Source organism: Chanodichthys erythropterus, chromosome 24 (genome assembly GCF_024489055.1).
Source record: "Chanodichthys erythropterus isolate Z2021 chromosome 24, ASM2448905v1, whole genome shotgun sequence".
Lineage (NCBI taxonomy): Eukaryota > Metazoa > Chordata > Actinopteri > Cypriniformes > Xenocyprididae > Chanodichthys > Chanodichthys erythropterus.
In genome coordinates, this window is record NC_090244.1 from 18759083 (window position 1) to 18779946 (window position 20864).

The 20864-nt window shown below is 36.3% G+C and overlaps 2 protein-coding genes across 4 annotated transcripts in view; one reads left to right on the forward strand and one right to left on the reverse strand.

The window, feature by feature from the left end:
- Positions 1-9857, reverse strand: part of otud7a (OTU deubiquitinase 7A) — a 99154-nt gene extending 89297 nt beyond the window's left edge. Inside the window, exon 1 of one of the 2 annotated variants that reach the window (XM_067380060.1) lies at positions 9741-9857. The gene's annotated coding sequence lies outside the window, so the exon portion shown is untranslated. Of the gene's footprint in view, positions 1-9500; positions 9520-9740 lie in introns of those variants that run through there. The other variant, XM_067380063.1, reaches the window with a different exon arrangement.
- Positions 9858-14680: 4823 nt separating this feature from the next.
- LOC137015039 (proprotein convertase subtilisin/kexin type 5) overlaps positions 14681-20864 on the forward strand; it is a 56117-nt gene continuing 49933 nt past the window's right edge. For both annotated transcript variants that reach the window (XM_067379687.1, XM_067379688.1), the window contains exon 1: positions 14681-14971. In XM_067379687.1, coding sequence (XP_067235788.1) covers positions 14764-14971 — 208 coding nt within the window. In that variant the 5' untranslated portion in view covers positions 14681-14763. The remainder of the gene's footprint in view (positions 14972-20864) is intronic.

Genomic DNA, 20864 nt, shown 5'->3' on the forward strand with positions numbered 1-20864 from the left:
GAAAATTGCAAACAACAACGAAACAATTTCCGATAATACTTAAAAAAAAAAAAATAGGGCTGGGACAATAAATCGAGAAATGGTTCTTGATCGATTCCTAGATTTTCCAAATGCATCGCGATTCTCTCTTGAATCGATTCTGAGCTTAGTTTTTAACAGCAGATGGCGCTCTAGGTTAGTTTTTAACCGCACGCTAAAACGCTCATGAAGAAGAGCGCTCGTGCGTTCGGCTGAGTCTGACAATGTACTTGCACCTCAAAATGCTTTTATGACGTGAGATTAATGTAAACAGCCCACACAAACACCCTTGTAATTCACTTCAACCCTTTTGAACTTTATGAATGAGTATTTTATAGAAGGGAACATTTTATAGGCTGTTTCTAAAGCACGTAGTGCTAAAACTAAGCTCAGAATCGATTCAAGAGAGAATCGCAATGCATTCCAAAAAATTCTCAGATCCAGAATCATTTCTTGATTTATTGCAACAATTTATTATCCCAGCCCTAAAAAAATAAAAAAAAAACAGCCTCAACCAATAATGAGACGGCATTCTGACGTAGAACCTGGAAGTGCTGCACTGTGTTTATTACGTCGGAAGAGAAGAAATTGTTGAATAAAGTCGTTATTTTTGTTTGTTTTTTGCACACAAATGTATTCTCGACGCATGGACTATTTTAGCCATGTCTTTACAATCTTTCTGGGCCTCGAAAGTGGTAATTAAATTGCTGTCTATTGAGGGGTGAGAGAGCTCTCGGATTTGATCAAAAATACCATTATTTGTGTTCCGAAGATGAACGAAGGTCCTACGGGTGTGGAACGACAAAAGGGTAAGTAATTAATGACATTATTTTCATTTTTGGGTGAACTAACCCTTTAAAAGTGATAATTCTGTCATCACCTACTCATCCTCATTCAAACCCATATAACTTTCCTTCTGTGTAAAGCAAGAGTTGAATTTCTAAAGAATATGCAGGCAGTCTTCAATATAATGAACGTGAATGTGGACTGCCAAGCTGCACAATGACATGAGGGTGAGTAAATGATGACAGAATTTCCATTTTTGGTTGAACTCTTCCTTTCACGAGATCTACAAGTACTCGCTGATTTCCCCTGGGATAATGTGGGATTAAAAACACTGATAGAGCCCCTGCTTAGTGTCCTCACAGAGCTTCCACATTTCAGAGATCCCACCATGACATTTCAAATCCTACAAATCCTGACTCTTATAAGGTCTCAGAATGATCTATCTATCTATCTATCTATCTATCTATCTATCTATCTATCTATCTATCTATCTATCTGGATTTGTCTATGAAACTATACTGGCAAGCTTTTTCTTGATGTGTCTGGAGTATCTGAGTATCCATATGCATGGCCTGACAATCCAGTAGGAACGTTAACACCGAGGGAACGTGAACGAGGGAGATTTCAGGAAATTAAAGTCATCACAGAATGACCCATCTACAAAACCACTCTCTGACCTGGGCAACCCTTCCTGATTTTCTCCCGCTGTCTTTTCAATCCCTACTTTCTCTCTCTGACCACTCCTCCCTACAATCCCTTTTACCCTCTGGGTGACCTCTTCCTGCCTGTGGACAGACCACTTAACATTGCTTCCCCACCTGTGGAGCCGCGGAGGGAGCGGATAGCACTTCAAAGCCCCGTGCAGTGATTGAGCACTGATTGCTGTGGGCCACTTGACTCATTTCATCTCATCTCAAGGACTAAAACTTCTGGAGAATGAGGTGGGAGGCAGATGGAATGCTGCGGAAAAACATTCTGCGTTTGATGGGATGAGCTTCCTTTGTAAGCCCATTTGAGCAATGGTCTTGACAACTTTTGCGAAACCAAACAATCAAAAAAGGACAATATATTTCACTTTTCCAAAAGTTAACTGCCGAATACATCAGTTATTTGCTATATTTAAACCACTTACATGTTGACACTCTAAATATAGCATAGTCTAAAAATGCAGAGAATGTTATGCTTTATAGAGTTTCGTTTTAGGAAAAAAGCAGTATATTAAATTTTCCCTCACTCTTGATTACATTTACATTTGTTCTTGGCAGACACTTTCCTGCTACAGGGACTTCGAATAAAGTGCATACAATGTGTTTATCCCAATTAGTAGTTAAATTTGTACTGATGTGCCAAGTTTGAATACGCATGGACAGGGAATAATGATGATGTAAAATTTCAACGGACCAGAATTGAAATAAAAAAAAACAAATGGCTTCAGAAGACTTGGAATATAGCAGACAAATATGTATGGATAACTTTTATGGTGCTTTTGGGGGCTTGGGGATAGTTACTATATAAGTTAATGGAAAAGAGCCTCAACATACTGCAAAACATTGAGTTCTTCCAAAAGCCTAAAGTATACTTCGGCTTTTATGCATACACTAGGCTGTACAGTGCGTAAGGTGACCATACGTCCTCTTTTTCCCAGACCCTTCCCGGCCAGGATTTCTTTTGCCTAAAATGTCCCAGTTTTGGCTTTGTTTTCAGACTTGCTGAAGGTAATTTGACCACTAGCATGCAGGCATTGTTCATAATCGACCAATCGTGGCTTGTGAGAAAGTGGGATCTACAGAGAACGGTCAAAGCATTGCAAATACAACAACATTTTAATGCATGCGGACTGTCCACAGGAACAGTGGTGTGCAAAGAACTCTGCGTAGAAATCGTTTCGGGGGCACCTTGATACTTGCCTGGCAAGGCCAGACTGATATATCTTCTACAAGATATATCAGTCTGGGGCGTGTTTCCCGAAGCGAACTACGGTCGCAAGTTCCATCGTTACCAATAGAGTTCAATGGGACTTACGACCATGGTTCACCAACAATGCTTGAGGGAAACGCACCCCTGGTCAGTCCGCCCTCCGTCGCGATTCGAGTCAACTCCAAACCGTACCGTGCAATCAGATTCATTTATTTCAGTGACGCAAACAGCGTCACTCTAGTGCGGCGAAAGTCCCTTCAATATCAACAAAGATTTTGCACGGGAGACCCAAGAGTTTGTTCTATTCAGCCGTGAATTCAGTTTTAAATGACCAAAAACAAGTTAATTATTTACTTTTCGCTGTTGACTCTCTTGTCGCTTTGCTAACGTCATATCCGCCCTTCTCTGATTGGTTTACTCCGCTTCCTGTTTGCTCGGATTTGCTCTGCCCTAGAAATCGAATTGATTCAATGGCCGACCAGACTCATCCGCTGGTACAGTGGTGAGGCTGGATTTTCCAGGCAACCTCGATACGGCCGAAATGGGCACTTTCACTCTAACGAATAAAGGAGCAGGGGATCAAGCCATTTTAGGCTATTTAGAAATCCTGGCCAGGACATGTTCAGGAAAAAGAGGACGCTTGGCTCCCCTAACAGTGCGTAATGTAAGTGATATCATCGTATCAACGTATTTTTGTAGGCCAACCTAGAAACTCGCATCACCCTGGTTCCCTCGACAAAAACCAAATAGGACTTTTTTGGCTTTTGGATTATGGCAGAAAATAAGGTCTGTGACTAACAAAAGCTTATGATTCTTACACATTTTGTTAATAAAAATCTTTAGGAATTTGGGAATTTTGAAGCCTAAATTCATTCGACAGAAGTCAAAAGCTAAACGTAGGCTATAAACTAACCACACAGTCTTCACCATCAACGTCATCATCACTACACACCAACAACTCTTTCAGTCTTTGTTTAAATTTTTTTCCCTGAAAGTTCGAGTTATAATAGTTTGCAAGAGCGTGATTATAAACACAACGAGGCTGTGAAAGCGTACTAGTGAGTAGATGAGTTTACCTGTTTGGCTGATGAAGTTTAATATACCAACAATCTCTGTAGTCCCATTTAGCTACTTGTTAGCAACCGCCATTTACGAGACAAGTAAAAGCTTTATAACAATCACAAGAGGGAATTACTGATGGATTTTATATCATAGAATAAAACATGAAAATAGCTTGAGCTTGTGTTCACCACATACCTTGTTTCAAGCATTCAACCCATTCAAAAAACCCATTGACATTAGGATGATGGAACTGGAAGTGTTAAAATGCTAACTCGTTTCCAGGGTTTTGCCTATAAAAATATTTCATCCCTGCTCCACTCTATTGTACGCATGTAGCTTGATCCTTCTAACCACACATGCTCTGTATGTTCACCTTGCACATGCGCCTTGAATTTTTAGTTTGTCCACAAGGCAAGAACAATAGATGCCCGCGTTGACGAGCCCTTGGATGAAGGGGTTACACGCAACTCTAGTTTAAATAAGTTCAAAGACATGTTATCGCTCATTACTTTTGAAGAGAAAGAGTGCAGACACTGGACAAGTGTGAAACTTTCTTGTGCACATGTGTTGAGAGCCTATGTTTGCATTAGGAGTGTAGGAAAATATTGATTCACGTGAATATCGATTTTCAAAAACACTGTATCCATATTTATTTATTCATGTTTACATCCAAGATTTGTGTCACTGGCTTTGTGTTTGGTTAAACCCGACCGCTGGATGGCAGTGTTATCTCAGAACATAAACTGTGACAAGAAGCGCAAGGGTGCATCATTAGCGTTAGCATTAGTATTATCAAACCTAACTCACAAGATGATAGAATTATACCAGCTCCCGCCGCGGTGTATTGAGCTGAAGTGTGGAGTCGTTTTGGCTTCCACTAAAAAGAAACTACTAACGAGATCGACAAGAGTCATGATGTTTACAAAATACGCCATGCTAAAATCCAATACGTGAGAAACACATTGAATCTGAGTTCCATGTAAATATGTGCTGCACTCTTTCCTCTCAATAACAAAAACACAATAAAAATGACAGCAGTGGCAGCAGCAAGAAAGCATCTGATCATAGGGATGTGGATGTTTGCTCCATATAAATGCAAATGCAGCAGTTTGATTAAATAAAATTACGTTTTTGCTCAGGTTTTATGCATATGGTGGTGTGTTCAAGACAGAAAATTTTTTTCCCCCTTAAAATAGATCCTCTTACTAAAAAAATAAAAAAAAACCTCAATATATCGCCTTTCTTACAGTATCGCAATATATCGTATTGTAACCCCTATATCGTGATGCGTGTCGTATCGCCAGATTCTCGGCAATAAACAGCCCTAGTAGTTCGCATACACTTATTAAATGGAGCATAGGCAATCAACTAACATAATCATTATAAGAGTATTTAAAACAAAACACATTTACTTTTACATAATTGTGAAGTGGAAGTAATAAGAAAAAGCAATGAAAAATGATACATCAGTCATAGAGTTCAAAACAGTGGATCTCAACTGGTTTTGCTTGACATAGGACATCAAGTGGCAATCCAACAGATAAATAAATGAAAATCAGATATTTTTAAATGTTTTCTCACTTTAGCTTACTAATTCTTTTAACTATCAATGATTACATTGTTCGCTGGCATTATATTGTTTGCATTTAGCATTGTTTGTTCCCTATCCTAAGTGATCTCTTTTGACAAATTAATGAATTTTATGTCAGATTGTGGAGCCGATCTCCAGACTGATCTCAGCTCTGCTAGTAAAGTGTTTACGACATGGACAGAATTCCATGTATTAACTGATCAGTTGCCAAACATTGTCCCCTGGTGCCATGTCGCACACACAGGCCCTCAGTGGCTGCATCGGCAGGGTTTCCACTTTGGTGCCTTGCCCTGATCATTCCATCTGTCTCCAAATCATCCTCTTTTCTCTGTTTTGGAAAAAAAATGCTAGAGTCTTACAGACTGGGTCAATAGGGGCATGCTGGATTGTATGACAGCATCTGAAACAATCAGATCAAGGTCATATGTATTCTTGTGTGCCACCTTCTTGAGTGAAGCATCTAAAGGTCTGCACCGACAGACACTTTGTCGAGTTTTGTCGGATCGGTGTGTTACCCCTGTCTGTTGGCATCTGTTGGAGCTTGCTTTCAAAATTTCCCCTCTGGGATCAATAAAATAACTTTTTATCTTTTTGTTATTTTCTGATGCTTTGAGTTTAACCTTGAGTCCTAGTAGGATCAATGGCTGTCAACTCAGATTATTTATTAGGTAAACCTGTTCAACTGCACGTTAATGCAAATATATAATCAGCCAATCACATGGCAGCAACTCAGTGCATTTGGCATGTAGACATGTTCAAGATGATCTGCTGAAGCTCAAACTGAGCATCAGAATGAGGAAGAAAGATGATTTAAGTGACTTTGAACGTGGCATGGTTGTTGGTGCCAGAGTATTTTGGAACCTGCTGATCTACTGGGATTTTCACGCACAACCATCTATAGGGTTTACAGAGAATGGTACGAGAAAGAGACAATATCCACTGAGCGGCAGTTCTGCCGACGAAAATGCCTTGTTGATGCCAGAGGTCAGAGGAGAATGACCTCTGGTTTGAGCTGATAGAAAGGCAATTTCAACTCAAATAACCACTGGTTACAACTGAGATATGCAGAATAGCTCTGAACGCTCAACACGTCGAACCTTGAAGCACATGAACTACAGCAGCAGAAGACACACCAGTGCCACTCCTGTCAGCTAAGAACAGGAAACTGAGGCTACAATTCACACAAGCTCATCAAAAATGGACAACAGAAGATCGGAAATTCGTCGCCTGGTCTGAAAGTCTCGATTTCTGCTGCGACATTCAGATGGCAGGGTCAGAATTCAGCGTGAACAACATGAAATCATGGATCCATCCTGCCTAGTATCAACAGTTCAGGCTGCAGGTGGTGGTTTAATGGTGTGTTGGATATTTTCTTGGCACACTTTTGGCTTCTTAGTACCAATTGAGCGTCATTTAAACGCCACAGCCGAACTGAGTATTGTTTCTGACCATATCCATCCCTTTATGACCACAGTGGACCATCTTCTGATGGCTACTTCCAGCAGGATAACGCACCATATCACAAAGCTCAAATCATCTCAAACTGGTTTCTTGAACATGACAGTGAGTTCACTATACTGAAACTGACTCCAGATCTCAATCCAATAGAGCAGCTTTGGGATGTGGTGGAACGAGAGGACGTGCGGCCGAAAAATCTGCAGCAACTCTGTAATTCTTTCATGTCAGTTTGGACCAGAATCTCTGAGGAATGTTTACAGCACCTTGTTGAATCTATGCCACGAAGAAATAAGGCAGTTCTGAAGGCAAAAGTGGGTCTAACCCGATACTAGCAAGGTGTACCTAATAAAGTGGCCCACTGTATATACTGCATTTTTTTAAAATCACCATTACGAAAAGCTCAAAGACAAAACAAAGGGATGCTTGACACAAACCTTCATAAAGCTTATCTGCACATTGCCAGAAATGTCTACCTTCAATGAATGAATGTCTCCTCCTGTTACAGAGAAGATGTTAATAAGAAAAGAAAATATTTTTCTTGCATATTTCAATGCACCTAGAGTCAACAAGTCAGCTGGCGATCTTGTGGGTGCTGTTTGATGCTAAAACAAACAGACAAGAGCGTTAAAGGCAACTAGTTGTTTTCTCACATCATATAGTGCGAGAGAGACGCTCTCAGAATGAACGTAGCCTAAGCTATCCGATTTTACAAACATACTCTATTGGCATGCTACTTTTTTTAACCAAGGCAAAGCCACAATATCCAATAAATAAAATAAAGCTTAAAGGTGCAGTCAGTACATTTTTGTCATAAAAGTATAAGGACTCTATATTGACACCTACTGGCCTGGATGCATGAAGTTTGTTTACTAACTACAATTGTTTATCTTTAGTTTTGTTTCTTTTAATGTGTTTCTCTGTTTATGCTGAGATGTATTTTCTTTATATGTAAGCAATAAGGTATGAGAGGCTGTGCTGTATCGTGAATCGTTGTTAGGCACAAAGCGAAGCGGAGTGAACCCCTTCAGTCGTGATTTACTAGCACTAGCCTCGAGTACCTTATTGCTTTTATAAAACGGTTACCACACAATACAAATATTAAAGCCAGATATATATATTAATATTACTTTCATTAAGTAAACGGTCACTAAAAGCCTTCCTTCCGCCAGAAAAAATAGTCCCTGACCTTGAACAACAACAGAAGATACATTATTACGCCATTAGATGGCGGCAAAGACTGTCTTTATGAGTGTGTCAGTCAGTAGCAAAGACTTTTATATTGAAAAGACTGAATTGTTGTGAACACGGAATAAGACGCAACTGACAAATGCTTTGACTAGCGCTGTCAGTCATGGGAAAACCCCTTAACTGTTAAAAGGACAAGATATTGCAGCGGACATTTAAACAGATTTTTTATTATGAACACAGGACTGACCTGAAGAAAAATACAGGCAATAAACTCGCTCACTCGATCTCTTTCTCACAACACTAGCTTCAATGAACAATATCAATTGAGAACATACAGTTTACGTTGCTAAGAGTGGTTGCTAAGGGTGTAGTGATACACAGAACCGTTGAGTGAAGTGGTCATAGCCGTGTTTTATTCACGATATTGACCAATCAGAATCAAGGAAAGGAACTAAGCACTGGCTTAAAGTGCTGTATAAAGAAAACAGAATTTTTGTTATTAGTAATAGTCAGCTGGTCATGTGATCTCAAAATGGCACCTGAGGGATTTTTTTGGGAAACTTATCTGCCTAGAGCAGTGATTCTCAGCGTTATATGATTAAACAACATTTTGAACAATTCGACAGTATAGACAGCATAATTACTTCTAGAATGATGACAAAAGTGCTCCATTAAAAGTTACAATTTAAGGAGTACAATTTCAGGAATTATCATTGTGGAAGCAGGATGGAAGAATCAGTCTCAACAAGATAATAAAATATTTTAAACTCAAATTATTATTATTATTATTTTTTTTTCCAGAGTATAGGCTCAAGTTTATTTGGTAACTAGCCACTTTGTGACCTGCTATAATGCCCAACTAATGTACATTATCCATTACATACCTTCATTTATTTTAAATAATTATAAATAAGCTCCCTAGACAATTTGGTTGAGAACCACCAATCTAGAGTATACATCTCAGTATTTTACAATTTTTTCCAAAACAGTTGTGAATTTCTAAAACTTTCTTTGAGCAAAAAAAAAAAAATGACTCAAAAAAAGCTCAAATAAAAGAAAAAATACTGAGCCCAACAGCCCGGCTCAGGGCCTAAACGCACCATTGGATAGCCAGTAGGTTGTTTACAGGTACCTTCTTCAGCCCATAGCACCTATAAAGTAGGCAATTTATTAAAAGCATCCATAGGCTTGATAATCAAAGCCTTTCTGACATACTCAAGCTGATTTCTGCTTGGGATTTGTGCATATAGAGTAAATGAACAAGAATGCATCCACCATCATCCTCCTCCTACATCAAACATACGCTATATTTGATTATTATTTTGTAATCCATGAACGGCTTTTTCCTTTCAGCCTGTTACGCAACACTCCCAGCCCATACTGATATATAGTCAAATAATGTGTGTACAGACAAAGAAAATTCAATCCCCACTCATATCGCCATGCATTTGATGATGATGCTCTGGAAAGACGCCCTTACCTCAAATCCACCAAATAATCGGCTATTTATTATGCCACCTAAGTTCCTTTGTTGAACCCGACCTCGATTGGGAAAATAAATAAATAAAAACACTGTATACCCGCAAGATGCGTCTTATAGCGGTCCGGCCACGTACAGAAGACAGGTGCACCTGCCCTGGGTACGCAACGATTCCTACAGCCTCTTATTGCATACAGATGCTCCTTATGTCAGTAGTCTTTTATTTAAGACGCGTCTTACCGTTCCTCAGTCAGTCCTTAGTGTATTCCTCATCGTCCATATATCAGTCCGCTCGAGAATGGCTTTAAAATCATATGCCCAACCCTCTGTATTCTTTCACATCCTCATGTCATTCACTGATGCAGCAGTGCCACCGAAGACACGCCCACCTCATCTCTTACCCCCACTTGAATGACGTAAAGGAGCAACAGACCCCGCCCACATCCCCCTTTCACGCCTATTGATTGACGTAATAAATGAACTACAGACCCCGCCCACCACTGGAAAACAGCTGTCTGTTAGGACTGCTGGCTCAGTCTACTTTTTTATACTATAAACGATATTGTTTGGTATAAAGCGAAAGATATTAAAACATGTATTAATTTTAATAATAATAATAATATATATATTTTTTAATGTTGATAGATAAAGGCATGTTTTTATCCTTTTTGTTTTAGTATATGCGGTTCATTACCTATTTATATTCAATGTACAACTAGGAGACTACTGAATTTACATAATATTTTATTTTTTATTTTATAAAATAGAAAAGTTGAATAGAAAAGTAATAAAAATATTTCCATAATCGTGTTTTAAAAGTATTTTATTTTCCCAAAAATGTCTTTTCTCAAATATCAATCAACAGAAAAGGGGCGGTACTTGGCGTTGATTGGCTATTCATTTACATTTCAGCAGAGCCGTTAAATTTCAACGGCTTTGCATTTAGTCAGATGTGTTCCTATTGGATGTTTTTTTTTGTTTTGTTTTTTTAGAAACGCAAAACATAGTGTACTCATCTAATAATAAATAAATATCCCTCTATGGTACGCAATATGATATATGATATCATTTTCCTGCTTAAAATTGGACACTTTAAAAATATCAATAAACATTTTCATTATTTTTTAATTTATTTAATTTGTATAAGTTTATTGCCTCGAGGCAACATTGTACCACAATGGAAAAATGGAAAAACATTTGGCATTTTCATGTAGAAAAAAGTAATATATTTACTGAAAACATCAATTTCTTTAACTAGACACTTGAACAAGTTATTAAAAGTTTCATATTTAATAAAAAGTAACATTTTATATCCATAGTGGAACACAAATATTACCAAACCATCATATTATTATGTTATTAAGCTATCATATCCATCTTCATCCTTATGTCCATCTTCTCTCTCACCCTCACTCTCTCCCTGATGGATTGTCACTATGATTTCATCTTCCTCATCACAGTATGACCCCTCATTAACTCCTCATCATCACCCTCATCAACCGCCAATGCTACCTGTTTTATACCTTTATGAAGTGCTATAGAAAATGTGCAAATCAAAATATATGCAGATATAGTATGTGAATTACTATTCTTATAAGTGCATTACAAAATCATGTGAAAATGCCAACATGTTTAGATAATTCTAACTCTTTTCCTTACAAATATGATACATTTGTATTCAAACCTATTATGCCTGTATGGTCTTATGCGATTCCGTTATGGTACAATGTTGCCTTGAGGCGACACAGTTTTTTGTTATTTTCTCTAAAATATTTGATGATATATAATGTAAAGTTCTTAAAAATACTTCTTTACTTGCCAGTGAAGGTGACTCATATTTTTTGTGGGTGATTAAATGGATACAAACAAATGAAAAAAGCACTTTTCATTGGAGAAAATATAGTCATTTGCACATATGCTGAAACAGGACACAAAATGGACACCTGTTGGTCATGTTTTGGTCTATTTTACACTTTTATTGATTAGTATTTGAGTTGTTCTGTCCTGAGATACATTTGATCAATCATTTGGTGCCTTATTTTATTAAAAACAAACTAAAATAGACCATGACTGGAGGCAACAGCGTACGATAGAGGGATATATATATATATATATATATATATATATATATATATATATATATATATATATATATATATATATATATATATATATATATATATATATCATGGCTGTTGGCTAGTTTTGATATACTGCCCCGGCGTTGAATTTAATTGAAGAATTTTGGTATTTTTCCACAATCCATCTGTGTATCTTCTGTCATGCATATTGTATAGGCCTAGTAATAATAATAATATCCCTTTGCTAAATATATGTTAATTATTTTGTTAAGTGTATTGCCACGGTTTAGCAAGTAAAGAACAAAAAAAATCTTTACGTATACAATAAGGTTTTCTACTAAAACAAAACAAACCCTGTAGTTTGAACTGATATATCAACAATACTGTACACTCTGACGCCCTCTGCTGGTCACGTGTCTTCATAGATTTGCACAGCAGTCAATACATACTCTACATTTACAGGTTATGAATCAGGGTCCTCTAAAACATAATTTTTCTATTCTTTGAAAGCCCTTTTAATAGATGTAAGACAAAAATATGAAATATTGTAGCTGCCAATAACACTTTATTTTCCATTCCTTTTAAGTCCATTTAGGGTAGAAAATTTGGAATGTTTTATGGCAAGATATCAAAATGATCCACAGAGAATATATTGTTTTGTACCTTAGGCTACTTAGCGCACACAATCTGTTTACCGATGAGGTCAAGACAGCTTCACAAGAGCTGAAGTCCTCCGGGACAGAAATAAGAGAAACGCACAAGACAATAATATCATGCTGCATGATCCTTTCATCAATCTGGAATGTATGAAGTCAAGAAAAACACACCAGATTTCATGTACTTTGGCAAAAGAAGTGTAAAAGGCTCGAAAAGAAGCTTTGGAACTTGTGAGACTTCCTTCAACAGGAAAGTGACCCAGAACAACAACCACACTGGAGTGGCTCTAAACCAACAGGTTAATGTGTAAAAGGTTAATGTCTTTAATCCAGTTTTTGCAATGGCCTTTAAAATGCTCACATCTATTAGTGCAAATTTACCAAAAAGAATGTGCAATCTTCTATAAGAAGCTTTTTAATAAGATGTGCAACAGAGAGACCCATAAATGTAACTCCTTTAATTTTGACAAATATTACGCTAACTATGGGAACTTGTAAAACTAATATGTGATATTTCTCCATTGTGTGTGTGTGTGTGTGTGTGTGTGTGTGTATATATATTTAAATAAATTATTTATTAATTAATTACTAAAAATAAAAGACAAAATATCTTATATATATATATATATATATATATATATATATATATATATATATGTGTGTGTGTGTGTGTGTGTGTGTGTGTATATATATATATATATATATATATATATATATATATATATATATATATATATATATATATATATATATATATATATATATATATATATATATATATATATATATATATATATATATATATATATATATATATGTATATATATAATTTGTTGGTCCAGTATTTATTTAAATAAATTATTTATTATACTTATTTAATTACTAATTATTAATTTGTGTGTGTGTGTAAAAATTATATTCCAAATATATATATAAATATCTATCTATCTATCTATCTATCTATCTATCTATCTATCTATCTATCTATCTATCTATCTATCTATCTATATATATATATATATATATATAAATATATATATATATATATAAATCATTTGTTGGTCCAGTATTTATTTAAATAAATTATTTATTAATTAATTACTAAAAATAAAAGACACAATATCTTACATATATATATATATATATATATATATATATATATATATAAAATAAATAAAATAAATGTATAAAATAATATGTTGGTCCATTATTTATTTAAATAAATTATGTATTATACTTATTTAATTACTAAAAATAAAAGACAAAATGTCTTGTGTGTGTGTGTGTGTGTGTGTGTGTGTAATAATTATATTCCAAATATATATATATATAATTTGTTGGTCCATTATTTATTTATATAAATTTATTAATTAATTACTAAAAATAAAAGACAAAATATCTTTTATATATATATAATATATATATATATGTGTGTGTGTGTGTGTGTGTGTGTGTGTGTGCGTGTGTGCGTGTGTGTGAAAATTATATTCCAAATATATATATATTATTTATTTAATAATAATATTATTTATTTAATAATAATAATAAATAATAATAAATTATTTATTATACTTATTTAATTACTAAAAATAAAAGAAAATATGTCTTTCAATATATAATGTTTTCCCATATGGTAATATGTACAGTGGGCTACCACCATTTCTATAATTTATAAATATTAATAAAATAATATTTTATATTTTGCCACTGTATATAAATGTATACAGTATGCAATGCTTGGTACCGATTGCTGTTAAATACTGTCAGATGAATTATACTTAAGTATTTTTATAGTATGACATTTTACAATAAGTTTTCATTTGTTAACATTAGTTAATATAACCTAAGAATGAACAATAATTCTACAGCATTTATTAATACATTTATTTATTTATTTATTTTTACACATTTAATTTAATATTATTATTACACTGTAAAAATATTGTTGGTTTAACTTAAAAAAGTAACCTGCTTCCTTACAATTTTGAGTTCATTGAAATTAAAAAATTTTAGTTAATACAATGAAGAAGATTGGTTTAATAAATAGAAACTCAAAATATTATGTTATCTGAACTACGTTATTTATAGAAGTTGATCTGACAAAAGAAAAAAGTTATGATAACAAATAATGATTTTTTTTACAGTGTATTATTATAGATTATTGTATTATATATTAATAATAATAACAAGAACAATAATATAATATATAATATATTAATAATACTATATTATTATTAGCCTATATATTATAATATGGTATAAATAATGAACTACTTTGCATTACTGTTAAATATTCTCAGTCAGATAAATTATAGTAAAAATGTTATAATGTGCAAACAGAGGTTGAATACTTTGTCCTTTATCAAATAGAGCCAGAGGAATGGGTGGACCCCAAAGGCCTGTTGACCAATCCCCTTGAAAGCAACTTGTTGGGCAAGTTTTGTTGTTTAGACGCTCGTTGTCATTTGGCAGTGCAGGACTGACCCACTTCATTGAATGAACCGTGAGTGTGTGTATGGCGAATAGATGCGCTGTGGAACACCGCGAACGATGAACGCCGGTTTGACGCTGCTTACGGTATCATTATGCTTCTTCGGTTTTATTCAAGCCAAATCCCAGATGCAGTCCTGTCCCAGCGGACAGTTCTTACTAAAAAATCAGTGCGTTCTCTGTCATCCCACCTGCACGGAGTGTGAGGGTCATGAGCTATTCGAGTGCACCGCTTGTGGTTTAGGTAAGTGATAGTTCACTATAACAGAGTGTAGTTTAACGTTAAAGTATCTATTGAACCAAACAGGTGCCTTCTTTGGGTCATACATATCCCAGCTGTCAGTGCGCATGCGCAACTCTCTCTCTCTCTCTCTCTCTCTCTCTCTCTCACGTTTTAGTGATGTCTATTTACTTTGTGGTAAGATTGTAAAACATTACGGTAGTTAATGTAATTCATAGCAAGTTATAACAAGGAAAACCTTATGCGGAGTTGTTTGTAAGCAATTATTGTCGCTAGCTATGCTAAATTCAACATGGACACAATAAAAATATCTATTCAATGTGTTCTTACGACCTGAAATTTCTATATTTAATTAAAATGTAACTCAAAACTCATCTTAAAACATTTTGGGTTGTTTTGGCCATTGTGGTACGAATCTGTAGCAGCATTGTGCAGGTTCACAAAAGGGTTTTCCAAGAGACAATTGGGAAGGCAAACCTCCCAGTCCTCCCTCCACAGCTGCTGCGGAAAAACAATGAAGCTGCTCTCTCTATTTATCAACGTGACAAAGAGTGCTTTACCTCAAAAGAGAGTTTGTTTAGTGACCTCAAACATGAAAGTGTCGTGCGCACTTTTAATTACATGAAGAGTTGAAATTAAGGTCATTTTAACACAAATTAATCGACTATGTTATTGAACAGTAGGCCTAATCAACATTGCTGAAGTTTGACTTTTAACTGCCAAACACGGAAGTGGGAAAAACTGAGACCACTTCCTTTTTATCATTGTGGAAAGCTGATAATGTTTCTGTTTGGACATAGTTAAAATTTCTTCTGGTATTTTCTTAGCCTCAGTCCCAGCAGTTTCAGATTTACTGCACACTAAAGCTAGCCTTTTAGTATAGAAATATATATATATATATATAGTAGTAGAAGTAGGCTATATAAGTGTAACATCTTTTCTGTTGTCCCAAATGACGTACTGTACACTATGCACATATACTGTGCATATCTACATTTTATAAGGCTAATTTGTAATACAGCATCAAAGTCTGATAGCTTCTTTCCTCAAGAAACAGATTTTTTCATAGTCTTTTCTTCCCTGTGATGTATATTCGAACAAAAAGGCTTATCAAACAAGAAAAATGTTGGGCTGGACTTGATTTTGCCCATCCAGAATTGACTGGATTATTGTCGTCTGCAATTTTCAGTGTGAACACACTACTCACATTGTTTGTACTACAAAATGGCATAGAAAAGTGCAGAATTACGCGAACTGGGACACACCTTATCTCTCTGTTTTTGTTATGGCACTTCTTTTTCCGATGGCAAAGAATTCTGGGTAGATAAAGGGACAGTTCAGCCAGAAATGAAAATATTTTCCATACAATGACAGTGACATAAAGACCTCATCTGTCAACCTCTTAAAAGTATTACATCCATAAAGATTCCAAGTCATACAATAGCTGTATATGAGGAACAGATCGAAATTTAAGTCATTGTTTACTAATCTTGCCATACACTGTAACTTTCAAATCATATAAATGATACAAATAACAGCATGCAGATTGGGAATGTCGTGAGGGTGAGTAAATAATGACAGAATTTTAAGTTTTGGTTGAACTATTCCTTTAATAATACAGAATGAATACGCAAACTCTGGTCTTTAGCAAACCAAGCCACTCTTTTGAATTCTGTTAGTAGGCGTTCATGGTTGCCATTCCTTCTTTTCAAGCATCTCAAAGAAGAGTGCTGTAACTCTTAATCTCTCTCCCAGGCTGGTTGAGGAGGGACGCCTTGCATCCATCAGTGTGTGACGGCATTGCCAAAAGTGCCCATTCACTTTCCTTAGCCCTTGTTTATGTGTCCTGGTCTTGGCAAAACCTGTCAGCCAGATAGTCGCTACTGTTTCTATTTAAAGAAGAGTTCATGATGGACACAAGCAGATGTTGATATTTGAGTTTTCTATTTTAGTTTATATCAAATTTCTATTTTTTCTTGTGATGGTAAAGCTGAATTTTCAGCATAATTACACCAGTCTGCATGTTGCATGATAATATGCTGATTTGCTGCTCAAGAAGCATTTTTCATTATCAATGTTGAAAACAGCTGCTTTATATTTTTGTGGAAAGTATTTTTTAAAGTATGGTAATGATTTGTTGTATCACAACATATTTTATTTTTTTTTTTTACTGTTGGAACTACAGAATTGCAAAACTCACAAATAAATGTCGAAGTAATGACAATTGGGAGTTCAAATGCACTTTAATTGTCATGGAAATAATGTAAATAAAAAAAAAAAAAAAAAATATATATATATATATATATATATATATATATATATATATATATATTAGTCTTAAAAATATCACATGCTCATGCTTTCATGACATTCACCCATGGTTGCTAGTGTTGGAATTACCTCTGACCATTGTAATAATATAAACATGCTGTGATATATTAAGAGGAAGCTAGTTATCCATTCAACAGGTAGGATAAACAAAGGACACAAATTCCTAGACAAGAGATCCTGACATTGTATATATTTACACTACTCATAAAAATTAAAGAAAAACTTTGAAAACACATCAGATCTCAATGGGAAAAAAAAAATATCATGCTGATATGGACTGGGTAATGAGTTAGGAATGAAAGGATGCCACATCGTTTGAAAGAAATGAAAACTATCAACCTACAGAGGACTGAATTCAAAGACATCCTGAAAATCAAAGTGAAAAAATGATGCAGCAGGCTAGTCCATTTTGCTGAAATTTCATTGCAGCAACTCAAAATTGTACTCAGTAGTTTGTATGGCCCCCACATGCTTGTATACATGCCTGACAACGTCAGGACCAGGGCATCACTGAGCTCCTGGACAGTCTGAGGTGCAACCTGGCATAATGTTCTATTGGAACACCAGAGGTGGTCTATTGGATTTAGGTTAGGCGAGCGTGGGGACCATTCAATGGTGTCAATTCCTTCATCCTCCAGGAACTGCCTGCATACTCTCGCCACATGAGGCCGAGCATTGTCATGCAGGAGGAACCCAGGACCAACTGCACCAGTGTTGGGTCTGACAGTGGGTCCAAGGATTTCATCCTGATACCTAACGGCAGTCAGGGTGCTATTGTCTAGCCTGTAGAGGTCTGTGTGTCCATCCATGGATATGCCTCCCCAGACCATCACTGACGCACCACCAAACCGGTCATGCTGAACGATGTTACAGGCAGCATAACATTCTCCACAGCTTCACTAGACCCTTTTACGTCTGTCTCATGTGCTCAGGGTGAACCTACTCTCATCTGTGAAAAGGACAGGGCACTAGTGGCGGTTCTGCAAATTCTGGTGTTCAATGGCAAATGCCAATCGAGCTCCACAGTGCCGGGCCCTCAGGCCACCCTCATGAAGTCTGATTGTTTGGTCAGAGACATTCACACCAGTGGCCTGCTGGAGGTCATTTTGTAGGGCTCTGGCAGTGCTCATTCTGTTCCTCCTTGCACAAAGGAGCAGATCCCGGTCCTGCTGATGGGTTAAGGACCTTCTACGATGCTGTCCAGGGGTCTCATTTATAAAGCGTGCGTACGCACAAAATGGGTCTGGAAACGTGCGTACGCCAGTTGGTTGTGATCTATAAAAACAAACTTGACGGAAGAATGTGTGCACCTTTAAGCAAACTTTGAGCCGTGCGTACGCACATTCTGGAGACAAAAGTGATATGAATTGAGATAGTAGATGTGCTACTTTCGATCACTTTTCCAGTGTCACGCTGTTTTAATGACAGCAAGGAGCGCTGGAAGCACAATAATTCCTCTTTAAACTAAACTGCAGATGTTATGACAAAATATTTTTTTGAGAATGACGATCAGTGATGCACGCTTAACTTAGATATTATGGAAGACACTGCTGGATTCGGTGGTCGAACGGTCCGTTGTCCAGTTTGAATAGGTCCAATGATAATATCTTACTGTACAGCCACAGCTGCAGGAGGTGTTGATGTTGTGTGAAGGATCTTTAAACAGTTACCACTGTATTTGAAGGATATAATTTGAAGAGAACGGTAAGATTTGCATGTTTTCTTTTTAAAATACTTTGTCAGTGACGCGCTGAGTCAGACAATTGTATTTACACTGCAATAAATAAGTAGTCCGATCTGTTTCCACTAAAAATAGCCTATAAACTTCCTAAAAGATATGTTCACCTCATCAGCAAAACTGCATAAATTTGATTTGAATTGTTTAAAACTATTAAAATACTATCTGGCCAATGGAAATGAATGAATCAACTCTATCCTAAAACCTTTATCTGAAGTATTTTATACAATTTTGTTTTATGGATATTTTGATATATTTATTCTAAAACATAAAGAGGATATTGGATGATCTTTATCAATATAATGTGTGGCACAAATGGCATTTATAGTCCATATCTAATATTTTCCAATGTCTTGTACCTTTGACGGTGTTAACCGTGGATGTCACGTGGATGGGAATATGTATGGAAATGATATGCAGATGAGGTTATGCATAGTAAAACTAGGCGTCATAAGCTCCATATATGGTGATGTCGGGGAGGAGACAGGGTGGAGATGGACGTACGCACAATCTTCCGCTGGCCCCCCCACCCCTCTAGGGGTCAGCCAGCTGTTTTTTTTTTTGTTGTTTTTGTTTTCCGTTTTATATATATATATATATATATATATACACAGAATCTGAATTAAAATGTGTTTGATTTAAGCCTACATTTCAAAATTTTGTGTCATAAAATTATAGAGGGTATGCACCGACATCACTTTCCCGCCGAAAGCGCGCTCCCTCAGCTGGACTGAGTGGCAAAAGAACCTGCTGCATGACTGGATTTAATAGAGGAAACTGCGAAAACGCGAATTACACTAAAGGTTGGACTCGAAAGTGTTCCTTACAACTTGTCAAATAAACCTAATCCATAGATATTGACATGCAGCCTGGAGTCGTGTTTCCTGACATTTATATGTGCCTGATTTCGACGGCTGGGAAATACCTAAAGCAAATCTGCCTGTCAGGGACGTGCACAGGGGGGTTGCTCAGGTTGCCTGGGCAACTGCCCATATGCCCTTCTCGACTTACGTTGCCCTTCAGAGGTGGAAAAAAAAAAAAAAATCGTACAATGGATGCAGAATTTCACGTAGGCCTAGATAAAAAATAAAAAATCGCAAAGCCTCATTCACTTCCATATTCGGGCACCCGTCCGAAAGTGAAAGTCAGTAGGGGAAGGGCAAACTCTGTTTACTTGGCTGCAGCGCTGCACGCGACCGGCACCTGAGCTGAGCCTGCATGAGCGGTACTAGAAGGAGATTGTCGCGGTTGTCGGGTGAGACGACTTAACATTGTCGGAAAGGTGAGTAAGGTTATAATCGTTAACGAAAACGAACGAAAACTAGGTGGGAAAAAACATCGTCGTTAACTGAAATAAAAATAAAAACGAGGCATTACAAAAAAACGATAACTAACCAAAACTGTAATGTGTGTTTGGCAAAACTAACTAAAATAAAATAAAATTATAGATTAAATGTCCTTAGTTTTCATCTTTGTCATGTCTTTCATAGAGCAAACGTTCAGCTGCATTTCATTTCCCTGCGTCTCTCACTCACGCGTCTCTCTCACATACTCGCGCGCGCACAGCCCCTCCCCTCCGTGCACACCGCGCCTCCATGAGAACGAGTGTTGGAAGCAAGTTCGCGAAAGGTTGGTATCTCGTGAAAACCTTTACACAATCACACATTAAAAAGTGGTATAAAAATATTTTTAATTCTGAATATAATTTTGTCAGTGTGTTAATGTCGACCCGAGAAGCGATTGCTAGTTAACTAGACGCAAGTTTGAGGTAAAATGCACTTGGGTTGGCGATGTCAAAACACTATTTAAGCTGTGATTCAAGTAAGG